This window comes from Cataglyphis hispanica, chromosome 15 (genome assembly GCF_021464435.1).
Source record: "Cataglyphis hispanica isolate Lineage 1 chromosome 15, ULB_Chis1_1.0, whole genome shotgun sequence".
Classification (NCBI taxonomy): domain Eukaryota; kingdom Metazoa; phylum Arthropoda; class Insecta; order Hymenoptera; family Formicidae; genus Cataglyphis; species Cataglyphis hispanica.
The window spans coordinates 794481-810495 of NC_065968.1; the positions used below are offsets into that span (position 1 = coordinate 794481).

The window sequence follows — 16015 nt, forward strand, 5'->3', positions numbered from 1 at the left end:
GATGTAATTAATATTAATTATAATTGTAATATAATTATAATCATAATTATAATTATAAAAACATATAGAAGAAACTGTTATATCTCTTACATGTACATATACACATATATAAATTGTAATTTTATTTCAAGAATCCAGAATTGAATTTTAAAACTTTTAGCTTTTTGCACTCTTGTGACTGCACTCAATTGCCTTGAATTGCCATTGGATTCGAATTATTACAAATGCAAAGGGTTAATATAAGATGTCACTTTGCCAATAGATGATTAAATCGAATTATTGCTTGAATGCTTTTACTTTGGCATTTATCGAGTTTGATAAAATACATCGATGGAAAAGATCAATATTTTGCAATTATAATTTTGTCTCTACGCATTGCGAAAATTATCGCAAATCGATGCTCTTCAAACGATATATTCTCTGCTCCTTCGTATGTACGTATACATTTAATGTGAAACTCTGTTTCTGAATAGGAGAATTATTTATCATGTAAAGGACTAGTAATAACAGTATATCCCTCTGCACGAAAAGAGATATAAGAGGCGCACACAAAGTACATGTTCGAGCTTTCAATACATCGCGTGCAACACAGACACATACGATGCCGAAGCTTTCACAATCTGCAACATGATAGAAGCAATTACGACCGTTGCGAAAAAGAACGGTCATCAAAATGCCATTTATGATAAACGTTTTGCATGTGTGTGAATTTTTCTAGTCACTTTTATTACATTTTACTAATTTCTTACGTTGGCGAATTGCTTGAGGGAAAGATCCGCGACTTTTCCGATCGTGAGGGTCAAATGCTTCTGCGATCTTAGTATCATGAAGAGGACATCTCGATTCTGACTTGGATTCAATTCGTAGCAGTCTGATTCGTACATCGCGTCTCCGATCATTTCGCTCTGAAACGCACGTTAAATTCTTGTCGCGAGAACGACAGCATTGCAAATATCTGTATCACAGTATAGTTTATACTGACTTTCGTGCTAAGATGTTCTCCAACGAAACAATATATGAATGCCTCCAAACTCATAACGATGTAAAAGAATACGGACTTTATCAACATCATCGAGCCGCCCGGTACACCGATCGACTATAATTTTAAATGCTTTGTGTCTTCCTGAGAAAACTGCGTTATTTTATTGTACTCACAATCACAATGAGAAATCCCAGGCAACAAATAACCATGGTATTCGACACGAATTGTATTAACGCGATGTTCGAGAAGAGGGCCTCTATATTTTTGGAGAATGCGATGATCCTCTGATGTCGAACAATCAATGCTTTCATGATGCCTTTGCTGACGCCTCACTCGACATTCTTTCGCGTAATTTCACTGAATTTCTGCCGCACTATATCGATCTGTCCACATGCGTGAAGAACCTGCACGTCAAGTACGATGCTGTCAATTAATTTAATTTAATTAAAATTGCAATATGAAAACTTTCTTGTCGTTTCTATTTTTAGTATACTTTTATTTTTAATATTATAATTAATATTTAATTCGAATTATACATAATTAATTATTGATTACATGTCTCTTATTTGCTCGCATATATTTGAAATAATTTTAAAAAATATATAAATTCTTCTCTTTTGCATCTCGCATCTAATAATAACTTTTTGCAGTTTTTTTTTTAAATATTGGCACATAATGATAAAGCATTGTACTTACTAATGTTATCAAAAAGGAATTCAGCACGCCCACCATAGCAGCCGCACTCGATTGATGAAGGAACTGCGTAATGAGGACAATCACATATATTGGCATACTCTCAACTTTGAAGGGTAGCTCCATTTTAACGATAAGTTCTCGAGCATCGGTTTGATTGTCGCCTTTCTGTTTAAGAAGAGCACCGGTGGCGTAGAAAAACACCGATATCGTGTGCGAGAAGATTATTATGTTGGAAAAGCGACGAGAGATGTAAGCCATCCTCTTCATCGTATACCTGTCCAAAATGTCGCATTCCTCCCAATCCTTGACCATGCGTACTATGATTTTGTTCAGCAGACTATAACGGATTATTTCAAGATACTGATCTACATTGTTTTGCGTGATAACACGACTCTTTTCGCGAAACATTATTGCGGTTGGATCAAGGATAAATTTTATTCGAGTCAAGATTGGGTTCTTTTTTTTTGCAAGATTTGCATTCGAAAGTGGAGAATCCGGTGTGTGCTGATTTTGTCGGATTTAAGTATGTGCTCACATCAATGTATATCGCGACAGAAGAGCTTACCGAGCGTTGAACGCGAAAATAATCATTTTGATAAGCAGGAGAGTGTAAGCGAAAGTTACGCTTAGCGCGTCCATGAGGAGCGTAAGATCCTCTTGTCCAAAGTGCACGATAGCGTATCGATACTGAAATATTTGAAACACTACCATCGACGATATGCTGAAGACTTGGAATAAGATTGCGCACGATGTACCCGGCCATACACCGATCGCGCGAAGACCATATTCCACGGAGCGACTCACAGTAGTCATCGATTCCATCTCGTTCTTTAATGAATTTAAATAAATCAATTTTGTACGATTTTCTTTCTCCCTCATCAATCGCGATGTGTAACTAGTTGTTGAAATTCCTAGTTTCTGTTCTTTCTACATTATTGATATTAATTTGCAACGACGTAGGATTATTTAATTCAACTGATAAATTGACGTTTTGGTTCAAGTATTTTCGGGAAACTACGACACATCTAACGAAATGATAGATTTTGCAGCGCCGTGGATTAGAAAAGACACGCCGAAATATATTGCAGGATTGATGATAGTCCTGATTCAGTTCACGATCGGTCGAGAGATCTCAGTGAAACTCGAAAATTCTACGAGCTCAGCGCTCGAGTAAGTCACGAGCCCCCACTTCCGCCATAATCAGCCACATTATAATTATACATTGTGTATTTCCATTGTATTTCTTACCGTCTCTTAAAAATCATGAGCAAAAATTATAAACCGATGTCTCAATAATTGTCGCGATTACGCGTATAAAAGAACAGACACGAAGACACCCTCGTATACGCATCGCTCGTCCGTTATTTGCATTAAAAATGCAAGGCGAATGTACGTGCGTCAAATGCGCAGCAGTAAAAATGCATACGCGGAATACTTGGAACTTTTAAGTGGCAAAAAGAAATGATAGGCGGGAATTGTAAATTTATAAGATGAAATTGAAAGCGCGGAGGATGAGAGTTCCCGCGAGGGGAAGTCCTTAGAAGAGCTGTGAGCAAAAGACGTCTATCTATAAAAAGCACGACATTATTATCGCGATATTATTTAAAGTACGCAATTGTCAATTTTGTTAAGATATATTGATGCAGCTTTTACATGTGAGATTATATCTTATATATTCTTGGAACGCCGTTTTAAGAATTGCTAGAATTGCGAGAGAATCGTTGCATTTTTCTCGTAATAGCTACAAATGTACACGGAGGGGGTATTGCCTCTCTTCTATTATTCGCTATATCTTCAAGACATAGCATGCAGCACGGAAACATAAGACGCTGATGCCTTAATAATCTAGAAGAAACGAAAAATAGAGATTCGTCGTGCTTTGTGCGAGTCCAACTCTTTGCAAATAAAGCAAAAAAAAAATCTGATATAAAAGTTTGACGAAACAAGAAGAAATTGGTATTGTGTTTCTTACATGTATACTTAAAATAATACATCTCTCCTGTCAAAGATTTGATTTGAATTGAAAAAGAGAGAGATTAACACAATATGTATTTTCTTTCGAAGTGCAAATTTTATATTGCCGGATACACGGTAAAGAAAAACGTAATTCTCCAAATGCATCTTACTGTCGTGAAACGTTCTAAGGAGAGATCCATAAATTTTCCGATTGTAATAGTCAATTTTCTCTGCGATCTCAAAATTAATAGTAATAAAATACGGCTTTGCGTGGGACTCGAATTGTACCATTTCGCCTCGTACGCTGCATCGCCGATCATTCTACCCTGCAATGATTATTAAGGTCAATTAAGAATTATGAGAGAATTATAGAGATAAATATAACGCTAAGCCTTCAAAAAGTTACTAAAATTATTTGAATTATTGCTTCACATGATGCATCTGTATTAAAGAGCTTTGACGCAAAATATTCTCTAGATAAAAATAATTTTATCAAAAAAATGCTCTAAAGAAAAGTTATGTATATTGATACAAAAAGTCGTACCAAAGCTTGCAAATGGCACGAAAAAATTGCGTGCACATAGTGGAGTGAAAAATATATTAAATTTTTACAAAAATAATATTTACATATGACTGCATTATTCTGACCTTGGCGCTGAGATATTCCCCGGCGTAACAAAAAATGAACGCTTCCAAAGTGATGACAACGTAAAAAAAGAGAGACTTGATCAGCATCGTCGAGCCTTGCGTGTCGCCTACCGACTGTAACGTGGTCGAAAATAATGCATGTCAAACATTTTCAATGGCCAACAAAATGAGAGTACTTTAAAACCCAGATGTAGAGTGCCATCGGTTATTTTGGATACTCGAGTGTCGAATACAATTGACGTTTTATTGCATATCGAGGAGTCGTCAGTGTCAAATTCGATGTATGTAGAACGGCAATTTAATATTATTTGCATTGCTCGCGTATCCAACAAAGCAATTACTCACTGTTACAATTAAAAATCCGAGGCAACAGATGACCAAAGTGTTCCACAGAAATTGCATCAAAGCTATATATGAGAAGAGAGTTTCGATGTCGGCTGACAATGCGATAATTCTCTGATGCCGACGTATTAATGCCTTGACGGTGGTTCGCAAGTCGAACGCGTCGTCGTCTGGAGAGATTTCTAGCAACCCTCGGCACATTATATCGATTTGCCCACCTACGTGAAGAATCTAAAAATAGCGGTCAACGCCCTGCAATGTATTCCCGATGTCGCCATGACTCAAGGCAAAGAACTTTACGAATACAAAAGTTTATCAATGCGAAAGAGACAATAATATAAATTAATAAGAGAGAAATATCTCTCTTATAAAATTAAATTCTTATAATTAATATAATTATAATGAGCAGAAAAAAATATATATGTAATATATTATATAATTATACGTTTTCATTATGCAAGAGGATAAAAAGCAGAAATGCGAAGTTTATATTGAATTTATCGATTAGGCTCACTAGAGCGTTTTTCATTATCCATGAATGAAGTAAATGAAGTAAGTTATTGATCGCGGGGATAATACGGAATATTCATTATTTCGAACAATGCGGCGCAACAAGCGAGAAAATCCGATTGATATGTTTTATTATCCTGTTGAACTTTTTATATAAATTATTCATCTCTATCGCGCAGTATAATGCGATATAATTATCGTAATATGTATATATTAATTCGATCGTGGATAATTTAGAAATTAGGCCTCCAATCTGCCTCTGGATTTTAAATTAAGTATAAAATAAATAATTTCTCTTCTTTATATTTCCAAAAAATTGCTATTACATGAAAAAAACGTCATTAATCAAAAAATTTATACATAAAAGTGAATAAATAAATTTATATTTCAATGTTTTTCAAATTTAAGACAATTTAAAGCATATTCACTTACCAACGAGACAATTAGAGCGTTCAATACGCCGACTATCGTGGCTGCCGCGAGCTGATGAAAAAACTGCGTGACCATGACGACCTCGTAAACGGGGGAGGCATTGGACTCGAAGGGTAGTTCCATCTTGAGAAACAGCTCCCGCGCTGGCACCGCGAGCTGCACATTCATCTCGTCATCGATCTCGTCGGCGTGAGCGAAGAGCACGCCGATGCCGTAGAGAAACACTGACATCGAGTAGAGACCGATGATCAGGTTGGAGGAACGATGCGAGACGTAGATCGTTCTCGACATCGAGCAGACGGCCCAGTCGGTCGCGCACTCGCTTCGATCGCGTGCCATAATCATCAGGATGTCGTAGAATATCCTATGAAAAATTATTTTGCTATCAGAGACAAGTACACGAATATTTTGTTGCAGTGAAACTTATCAGTTAATTCTCTCTCTTATGTAAAAAATACGATAACTCTCTATTTTCACGATACTCGATATACGTTAAACTACTCTACGATGTTAAATATGCCATATTAATCCTTATTTAATTGTATTTTTTGCACAATTATTTTTTGTTTATTTTATTTCATTTTTAAAATTTATTGCATCGTTCTCGAGAGCTCACCGTCGTTTGATCCAGAATATCGTGAGTTTCAGAAGTAGCAAGCTGTAGGACATGGTGGTGCTCAGACCGTCCATGAGATGCGACAGATCTTCGGTACGGACGTGTACGACGAAATAGCGATACTGAAAGGTCTGGGCTATCGTCAGGGTGATCATCCAGAAGGCGCGACGAAGGAAGGCGTAGGACGAGTCGGGCCAAACGCCGATCACGCGGAGACCGATCTCGATCGAGCGACTGATAGTGCCGTCGAGGATGGTCGAATCGATCTTCGGGTCCATTCTCAGAATTCTGCCTTCAAATGGAAACGCTTTCGACCGGAATGTCCCTTCTTTACATCGATATCGCCGCGAAACTTTGAAACTTCGACGAGAAGTCGACCGTGTATCTCGCGCGGCGATAACGAACACATGGATGAACATGCGAGATGAACGCGAGTGAATAGAGAGGGTCGCTGCGCGTACCGAACCCCACCTTTGTCGCAAACCAATAGGAAATATCCACAAGATACTCCCAACAAAGTAAAATTGTTGGACAAGCTTGCAACAATTAAGATAAGTGCGGGTATAGATAATGAGGAAGAAAAAAAAGAGCGAGAGTGAAGAGAACGTACGATTCCTGGGATCACTCTGAATTTTAAAAATTCAAAAGCCATGTGTGAGACCTTCGGCAAGATCATGTAAGATAATGATTGGATAGATCGATAAATTGAGGCGCTTTAAAACGGTAATGTAGAAAAAGTGAGCCGCGAGTCTCTTTTAATGGCGGGGAAAATTAAATTGATACGTCCGAATCGTCGATACGGCGAAGAATAATTATTTGCAGCGGGTACACGTCATTTAGCGTGAGGAGAAGACGTGCGTATAAATTCAATTTTACATAAATTTATAATAATTTGTTTTTTTTCTTATAAATATAAAAAAATAAATAAAAATTAAAAATTGCTTGATAAAACTCGGACTCTACTAACGTTATCGATAGTACTAAGTAAGTTGAACATATAGAATACACATATGTTTGAAAGTATCTTTCAAACGTCGAGATTGAGATATTTTCTTCGAAATAATTATGTTATATCGTATATACCTGTCGAAAAAATTTTTATTTTTTAATTTCTCTACTTCTTCCTATATAAACTTTATTTTTTTTTTCTATATAACGTATAGAAGAGAACAACTCCCGAGCTTTTCAGACAAGCTACATATAATGCTACACTTGTTACTGTCCGATACGTCAGTAACCACGATGGATGCGCTTGGCACAAGTAATTGTTATCCGCTGGTTTAATACATCGCGTGCAGCACTGACATATACGAAGCGGACGCTTTCATCACCTGGTCAAAATAAAACGATAAATTTCATTCGTGTAACAAAGCGCGTGGGTGTTTTATATTTTTCACCTCGTCTTAACAAACATTAAAAAACTCAATTTCTATCTTCTTCCAGCATACGTTCAAGAGGAGAAGAATTCTTACGGCCGTAAATCCTTCCAGAGAGAGATCCATAATGTTTCCGGCGGTGATGGTCAATCTTTTCTGCGATCTTAATATCACAAATAATAGAATCCGACACTCGGCGGGTGTCATGTTATACCAGAGCGATTCGTACACTGCATCGCCAATCGATTTGCTCTGAAAAAAAAATAGCAAAGAATAAGAGATAAAAATTTATCGACTTTATCTGAATTCAATTTTGAATGCAGTAGTCGTTTGAAAGATCCAAGATATTTGAGAAACGCCAGAAAAATTGAAAAAGAACTGTAAAACGTATTGAACTGGCCAAGTTTGGTCATGAAGGAATACAACATCGCATTTATAAAATAAAATATTGTGCGCGGACCTTGGCGCTGAGATATTCTCCGACGAAGCAAAAGATGAAGGCTTCCAACGTTATGGCGACATAAAAGATAGCGGATTTCAACAGCACCACGGTGGCTCCGTTCTTGGTGAGAGACTTTGGCGAGAGGGTCGAAAAGAAGAGGTCAAAAAAATATACAAAAAAATTTAATATAAATTTATAGATCTTGATAGATTAATTAAACGATACGACTTACGCTTATAATTGTGAAGCTAATGCAACAAATAACTATGGTATTCGACAGAAACTGCATCAGCGCGATGTCGGAATAGAGCTCCTCGATATTATCCGCGAAAATTATTATTCTTTGATGCCGAATAATTAGAAGTCTGATATCCGCGACGATCGAATCGCGCTGCGAATCTTGATCGTAACAAATCGCCAATAACTCTCGACGAAGGATATCGATCTGTCTACTTACGTGAAGTACCTAAATGCAATTATTAATATAAATCTGTAGACGGTGGGAAGTTGCAAATTATTATTAACAAAAATTCAAAAATATTCAAATGTAAAAGATATAGAATCAGAATGGGACAAAGATCAATTTTAACTTAAAGATGCGGAGAAGCAGTCTTTAAATTTATATTTCAAGCAAAAGATAATATCGATGGATCTTGAAGAGTCGTCTACTTTTCGTCGGTAAAACTCACCAGCGTGATGATCAAACAATTTATCATGGCGACTAAAGCTGCGATTGACACTACGTGAAGGAATTGAGCGACCGCTAGAAGCTCGAAGAGCGGCGAGGCATTAGCCTCGAAAGGAAACTGCATCTTTAGAGGTAGCATTCTCAAACTGTCGTTGAGATTCTCGTCAAGGTCTGCCGAGTGTCTTGTAAAACTGGACGCGGTGTAACAAACCGCGGCGGTGAGGCTGATCAACACGTTCGAGTAGCGACGGGATAGATTGGCATTGTGCGACATGATACGCAATACCGATCGATCGCGTGCGAGAACGTCGCCCCAATCCTCGTCCATCGTTAGCAGGATATCGTAAAATAACCTGTAGAAAATCGCTCGAATAAATTTACATAAAAAAGAGAAAGAGCGAGAGAGAAAACTGTTGTCTTTAATAACTTTAAAAAATTTCTCTCTACCTACGATGCAACCAGAGAGAGATCAGCTTGAAGAAACCGAGGTTGCAAGACAACGCGATGCTGAGCGCGTCGATGAGATTCGAGATGTCGTTGATGTCAAAGTGATTAAAGATGTACGCGTATTCAAAGTATATCATGATCATCAGGCTCGTCATGTACATGAACCAATTGAAGGTCCCATACGACAAGCCCGGCCAAATCCCGATGAAGCGGAGGCCGAACTCGACGGAAGTGCTGATGGAAGTCGCGCGCATTATCTCGCAGAGAATCGAAACGTTTCTCGACGTCGGGAAGTTGAGCGATTACCGGGTGAGCGACGCTATTCGGAAATTAAGCATGAGTCTCGGTGGGACTATAACTCCCGGGGATCGCACTGAACTATACGAGGCGATGATACGTCGACTATGCGTTATCGGTCATTATCGATCAATCGCAATTATGTCTATTCTCCTGCCGTTCAGCGGCAAAAAGCGTACGATATTACATTTGCTCGATGATTACGGATTATTGAAAGAAAAAAACATAATTTAAAGAGACATATTGAAAACAAAGGGAAAGAGAATATAAATTATTCACTTAAGAAAGTGTGAAGTTTATTATGAGACACCGCGCATACGCAATAGCTATTGGAAGACTTAGAAAGTACGAGAGTAAAGAAAAGAGAGTGCTGTGAAAAAGAATTATGAAAGTCTCGTGAAAAGATCTAAGTGCAATAGAATTATAGCCATCAGAATTTTACTTGTTATTTAAAGAAAAATTTAATTATATTTGTATTAATTAAACATTTCGCTATTATATATCTTAATGCATAAAAGAATAGAAAGAATGTAATTTTATTTAATTAATAATTTATTAATATTTTAAGAAAATAAATAATTCATTAATATTTTAAGAAATAATTTTTGATGCGCGATTTTCTACTTCTTTTTACAATCAATTTTATAAAACAAATAAGCAACAATTCTTCTATGAGTAATTAAATGCATACAACACCGATATATATGAAAGCTCAAAAGCTTTCATGACCTGCATTTAGAGAATGTGTGAATTGCTATTATAAATCGTGCTATTATAAATTTTTATTATAATAGCGTGCGAATATCGTGTGTATGGTTATACGTCATAGAATGATTTGCATCGTAAACTGTTTACACAGTTAGCTTTGTGAAGTTTGTTTGAAAGATGTTTAATATCCATAAGTAGCATTTTGTGAAAATGGATCTTACACTGGTGAATCCCCTCAGAGAAAGATCCATCATCTTCGCGGCCGTGATCTCGTCAATCTCTTTTGCGATCTCACGATCGCGAATAAAAGAACTCGACTGGCTGGGTGTCATATTGTATCAAACAGATTCGTAAACGACGTTTGCGAATCAATTTAAAAAAAAAAAATTCTAGAAAACAACATCCGAATCGAATGAATCTGTATTCATATAAGAGTGACTCCTTTTTCCAACAAGTTCAATTTAAAACAAATAAATTTAAACAATAGCATGATTATGTGAGCAAGATTAAATGGGATAGTTTTATTGTACGCGTGTGTATATATGTACATGCATAAAACAATAATACAAGTAATAATTATTTGAAGAAATGTTAGTGATGGTTTCTGCTTATTCGAATTGTAATAATTACGAGTTTTATTCACGATGAAATGATTATAAATCCTAGACAACAGAAACCAAAGTGTTAGAACTGCATAAGCGCAATCCAGGAGAAGAGATCCTCGATATTGTCGGACAATATTCTTTAATGCTTCAAGATGAAGATTTTAATCTCCGGTGGAAGTAAGGAATTCTGATAGCTTTCCTGTGAAATATTTCTATCCAATCTTGCCGCACTATATAAATCCAATCATACTCACGTAAAGAATCTATAGATAGTTGAGTTAAATTGATTCATCTTTACTACGTACAAAAGCTTATATAATATATATTATCATAAATAAAATATTAAAGCGCCGACTGAAATTTATCAGTGTAACAAAGGAAATTAATCATCGAAAAGATTAGAGAGGAGGGAGATAATTCGTGGAGAAATTGGGCTGCCGTAATCTCGAACATGAGGAGACTCATTAACCTGGAAAGGGAATTCCATTTGGCCGCGAAGATCGAATTCGGTCCCGTGAGGATTGTCCTTATCATTTGAGGTGTTCCTCATCCAACATCGAGCGAGGCTTTCGAGGATATAAGATAACAATCGAGGCGTTGATGGACATTAAAATGTCCATCATGTCCATGTCCGTCAGGAACATTAAAATGTTGGAGCGTCGATAGATTGACATAGATTATTATCGGATACAAGCGCGAGGTATAGCGGCTATATATTCTCTCCAATCCATCATTGTTAGAATCTCGTAAAACACTCTATGCAAAATGATAAGAGAACGAAAACGACACGGAAATATTGCATAAAAGATGTCTGGAAAAAGGCGCATTTTGCGAAAATGTCTTTATGGTATCTTTTACATTTACGTGCTGTGTTTCGAAAGGAACTCTCATAAACACATCTTTGGATTGGAAATGTAAAGAAACATGCATAATATTGCAGAAAATGTATCTCACCGCGCGAAAGTAAACGGCTTTGCTCCAGCGCAATCTAAAATACCAAAGATTAAAAACGGATCTATGGAAACAAATATTAAAATCATATTCTCTCTTTCTTTTATATCAATTTAATAAATAATAATTTAATAAATAAATAATTTAATAAATAATATATAAATACAAGGATAATCAAAACGAAACATAATAACATTTTATCGTTAAATCGAAGTTATGCCGAATCTTTCAAATGTCCATCAAATCATTTTTTATTAATCAATAAATGTATTTACCAAAGATTCATTAATTTGAAAAACGTTAGATTATATACGAGATTATACTCAATGCATTTTTGAAAATATGTTTCGAAAATATGCAGTCACGCATGTACAGTAAATCGAAGCTCGATCTCGATCGACAACTTATCAAACTTATACGCTTTATAGACATTTCGCGACTTATAGCGATCCTTAGAGCAAGATGATTTGCTTTGCAAAGTGGCTTATTATTTAGTGAGCAATGTATATCATTATGCGAAATTCATATCGATTGATCCAATATCATCGCATATGATAACGCCAAGAGAACTGACCGCATGAGGGGATGTCAAAGTTAGACGACAGTTATCGATCAATCATAATTGCACGTTAAAGCACCGGCTGTTCAAAGATTGGGAACAAGAACGATCAACAGGCTACTCTCAGTTATCGCATTGCGCGTAACGAATAATTTTCTTTAAAAATGCAAATCCTTCTCCGAGCGAACGCTCGTTCGTATCTAATGGTCGTATTACGTGTAATATCATCGAGAAAAACGATTGAAGCGAAAAAAAAAAAAAAATGAAAAGTTTGAGATGAAGCAAAAATAAAGAAAAGAAACGTAGGCCGGCAAGAATTTAATGTCAGAAATAAAAGCCTGTAAGTATATCGCTTTTCTTTTCAAATAATATTACATTTCATTGTACATTAAAAAGTAGTAAGTTATTAATATTAAATATAATAATTTTTTTGCATATTAAAATAAGTTCAATAAATAAATCAGCTTTTTAATAACAGATTCAATAATAAGAATTTTTCTGTATTAGCATTCAATTATATTACAATCTCAATGATAATAATTAGCTTCATTTTTTATTTTTTGAAAAAGAAATTTAACAATTTGTGTAATATAAGATTTTTATATAATAATAATATAGATTGTGTTAAAGTTGAGATTAAATATTCAATTTGTTTAAAATAATACAATTGCAATTACCTAACCATTCTCGCACGCTCGATGATGTATTCTCACTCGAGTGACAATCGATTGTAATTATCTGCTCTACGTAATCTAATAGCAATTCCAGATAGCTTATTATCCATCTGGATGTCCTGCAACTGCATCAAAATGATATACCTAGTCATAAATTAAGAGTTTATATCATTCGACGAATGATAATAATCAATTGATAATAGTTTTTTTTCACAAACTAGCCCTTTTTAAAAATCAAATCTATAAACAAAAAATAAATTTATTTCATTATTTTATAATATTATTTATGATATATAATCTCTCTTTCGATTTTAAAAGAATAATAGTAACTAATCTTATTTAATAATTTACAGAAAAAGACTTTGCAAAGAACACAATAACAACAAAAATTGTATTAATTAAACACATTATCAGAATTTAGTATGTTACAAGAATATTTAAACATATCATACAAATTTTATATGCATAAATTTTCCAATGAAAATCTAATGTAATAGATAACGCAATATGAAGATACATTTCTTTGTTCGATAAAATTAGGTTTTAATACAACAAAGTAACAAAGCAAAAACACATTGTATTAAATATTTTTTTTTTTTTAATTTTGCACAAGTTTAAAAAATTATGTTAAATCATTGTAGAGAAATGTATAAATAGAAATTATTGATTTATTAATATAACAGTTTAAATATTTACTTTCTTAATAACAATTTCTAAATTATTAACTTATACTAATTACAATCTGGCTTTAATAAATCATTGTCGTAAACTTGTTCATATTAATATATTGCATGCAAAACAGATACATATGATGCCGATGCTTTTATAATCTAAAAGGTAAAATTAAAAAATGACAGTATATAATATGCGCGTATAAAAGACACATAAATTAATTGTAAAAACATTAATTAAAAAATAAAATTTTTATTAATTATGTAACAAAGGCGAAAAACTTACACTCGCAAAAGTTTCCAAGGATAGATTCACGATTTTCCCTGCTGTGATTACTAGACGCTTCTGTGATCTCATTATCATGAATGATATAATTTTACCTTGATTTGATGGCATGTCGTACCACAGTGATTCGTATGCTGCTTCGGAGACAGATTTACTCTAAAAATGCAAAAAAATTTATGTTAAAAACAATAAAATATTTTTGTGTATTAAACGATTTCTTTATCTAAAAAACGGATTTTTTTTCTAGCATTATTAACATCATTAAAATTATATGTGGCGTTAAAAATTTATGTGTCTACGATTATAATAAATTTTACTTACTGACCTTAATGCTTAAGTATTCTCCGGCTAAGCAAATGATAAAGGCCTCTATCGTTATAGCAACGTAAGCTAAAATGGCTTTCAATAATACGAAGACACTGGTCTCGTGATAGGACTATTTCAAAAAGAAAAAAAAGGAATAAACAAATTGCAATATCGATCATTGCGTAATCCACGATAATACTCACAACTGTGATGACAAACCCTATGCAGCAAATAACTAAAGTATTCGCAGCAATTTGCATCAACGTGATAAAGGAAAAAAGTTTTCCAATTTGTTCGGAAAACAAAATGACTCTGTTATGCCTCTCAATTAGCATTCCTAATGTAGATGCGGAAGATCCACTATGAATATTTTTAGAAATAGTTTTGAAGCCTTGACATATGATATCGATTTGACCGCTCACGTGAAACACCTATAATATACTTTTTCTTTAAAAGATCGTATTAGCATTTATCGTAAGAGTACTTTTATTAAAAAATAAAAGTTGCGCTTGATGATTTTTTTTTCGGATCTAAGCTCTCATCGTAAATCCTCTCGTTGCACAGTCTCGATAAAATATAAAGTGCAAATGTGCTTGAGTAAATTTAAAGTGCGAGACTTACCAAACTAAAGATCAATCCGTTTACAATAACGATCGCGAACGAATCTGACATCGTATGTAAAAATAAGACTAAGACGAGCAATTCGAAGATCGGCGATTGCTCCGTTTCAAAGGGAAACTGTGCCTTGATAGGAAATTGCAGCGAACTGTTATTGTAATCTTTTGTTAGATATACAAAACGAATCACGTAATCACCCAAGAGATAAAGTATCGCAGCAAATGTATTAAAACTCAACATAGCATTGAAACAAAAGTGCGATATACCGGCTTTAATTGTCATTATATTCTTATGTTGATCGATGTTATTGCACTCACGCCAGTCGTTATTCATCGCGGCCAAAAGTTGATGAAGGAGACTGGAAATATTTTAATTGATGAGATATTTTAAAATATGAAGAAACATTATCTTTTCTATGAAGAGCTATACACATTGATGTTCGAATTAAGATTAAAATGATGTTATTAAATTTTGTTCTGTTTAAGAAAGGTTGACAAAACACGTTGAAAAACTGCATTACATAAAAGGAAAGATTAATCTTTCGACGATATCTTACTGACGATTCTTCCAAAGAGTAGCCACTTTAATGAACATCAAACTGCTCTCTAAAGTCGAAGATAGGCCATCCACAAGATTTGAAAGCTCGCTAAGCTTAAAGTGCGAGAATACATACAGATATTGAAAGTATTGTACGATCAGAATGCTCGACATAACAAAAAGACAATTAACAATGGAATATGGCACGTTGGGCCATACACCAAAACATTGAAGGCCGATTTTTAGTCCCGGACTGATCGTTGTTGTCGCTATCATTCGTCAACAGTTGTGAACGCGATGAAGTGAAAATCAGTATCGACGTTACATTTGTTCGAATATGAGAACAGAACTGAGAGAGAGTATCGTCCATTTCTCTAAGTGCATCCCCACTCGAGCAAATATCGATTAATCGCTATTATACGTCGCTTATTATACCAGTAATATCCCTATCTTATAATTTCATTGTGAATAATAATGTGCAAGTACTCTTACATGAAGAAGCAAAGATATTGCCAAGGTTTTGTAATTTCTCCTGTCCCCTTCTTATACGATACATTTATGTCGTCGCATTTTTTACGCGAAAATTATTTAATGACAGTTTGATGGGACAGTATTAAATATTCTAAGCAAACAGAACTAAATTATAGCAAGTTTTTTTTTTTAAGAGA

The 16015-nt window shown here is 34.7% G+C and overlaps 4 protein-coding genes and 1 pseudogene across 4 annotated transcripts in view; 1 reads left to right on the plus strand and 4 right to left on the minus strand.

The window, feature by feature from the left end:
* LOC126854929 (uncharacterized) overlaps window positions 1-16015 on the plus strand; it is a 242071-nt gene that overhangs the window by 52857 nt on the left and 173199 nt on the right. The gene's annotated exons all lie outside the window — the stretch shown is intronic.
* On the minus strand, window positions 570-2876 carry LOC126855187 (odorant receptor 47a-like; annotated as a pseudogene).
* LOC126854927 (odorant receptor 4-like) lies at window positions 3450-6460 on the minus strand. Its single transcript, XM_050602109.1, has 6 exons — window positions 6183-6460; window positions 5567-5930; window positions 4628-4855; window positions 4283-4396; window positions 3805-3960; window positions 3450-3523 (listed from the first exon to the last, which is right to left on the minus strand). The coding sequence occupies exons 1-6, from the start codon at window positions 6458-6460 to the stop codon at window positions 3473-3475; spliced, it is 1191 nt and encodes a 396-aa protein (XP_050458066.1). The 3' UTR covers window positions 3450-3472.
* On the minus strand, window positions 7463-9389 carry LOC126854925 (odorant receptor 4-like). The gene is made up of 6 exons (XM_050602107.1): window positions 9136-9389; window positions 8690-9041; window positions 8233-8466; window positions 8019-8132; window positions 7655-7810; window positions 7463-7513 (listed from the first exon to the last, which is right to left on the minus strand). Exons 1-6 carry the CDS (start codon window positions 9387-9389, stop codon window positions 7463-7465), a joined length of 1161 nt encoding a protein of 386 aa, XP_050458064.1.
* LOC126854922 (odorant receptor 4-like) lies at window positions 13676-15827 on the minus strand. Its single transcript, XM_050602103.1, has 6 exons — window positions 15367-15827; window positions 14814-15168; window positions 14396-14623; window positions 14212-14322; window positions 13887-14042; window positions 13676-13759 (listed from the first exon to the last, which is right to left on the minus strand). Exons 1-6 carry the CDS (start codon window positions 15621-15623, stop codon window positions 13709-13711), a joined length of 1158 nt encoding a protein of 385 aa, XP_050458060.1. The 5' UTR covers window positions 15624-15827; the 3' UTR covers window positions 13676-13708.

Coding starts and splice junctions, on each gene's coding strand:
- LOC126854925 (XM_050602107.1), bottom strand. CDS start 9,389: ATGCGCGCGACTTCCATCAGCACTTCCGTCGAGTTCGGCCTCCGCTTC. Junction 9,042..9,135: donor TCTCTCTGGTTGCATCGTAG/GTAGAGAGAAAT, acceptor GATTTTCTACAG/GTTATTTTACGATATCCTGC. Junction 7,514..7,654: donor CTCTGGAAGGATTTACGGCC/GTAAGAATTCTT, acceptor TATTTTGACCAG/GTGATGAAAGCGTCCGCTTC.
- LOC126854922 (XM_050602103.1), bottom strand. CDS start 15,623: ATGATAGCGACAACAACGATCAGTCCGGGACTAAAAATCGGCCTTCAA. Junction 14,323..14,395: donor TAGGGTTTGTCATCACAGTT/GTGAGTATTATC, acceptor TTTTTGAAATAG/TCCTATCACGAGACCAGTGT. Junction 13,760..13,886: donor CCTTGGAAACTTTTGCGAGT/GTAAGTTTTTCG, acceptor TTTACCTTTTAG/ATTATAAAAGCATCGGCATC.
- LOC126854927 (XM_050602109.1), bottom strand. CDS start 6,460: ATGGACCCGAAGATCGATTCGACCATCCTCGACGGCACTATCAGTCGC. Junction 4,856..5,566: donor ACGCTCTAATTGTCTCGTTG/GTAAGTGAATAT, acceptor CGCTATTTTTAG/ATTCTTCACGTAGGTGGGCA. Junction 3,524..3,804: donor CCTTAGAACGTTTCACGACA/GTAAGATGCATT, acceptor CGTTTCTTCTAG/ATTATTAAGGCATCAGCGTC.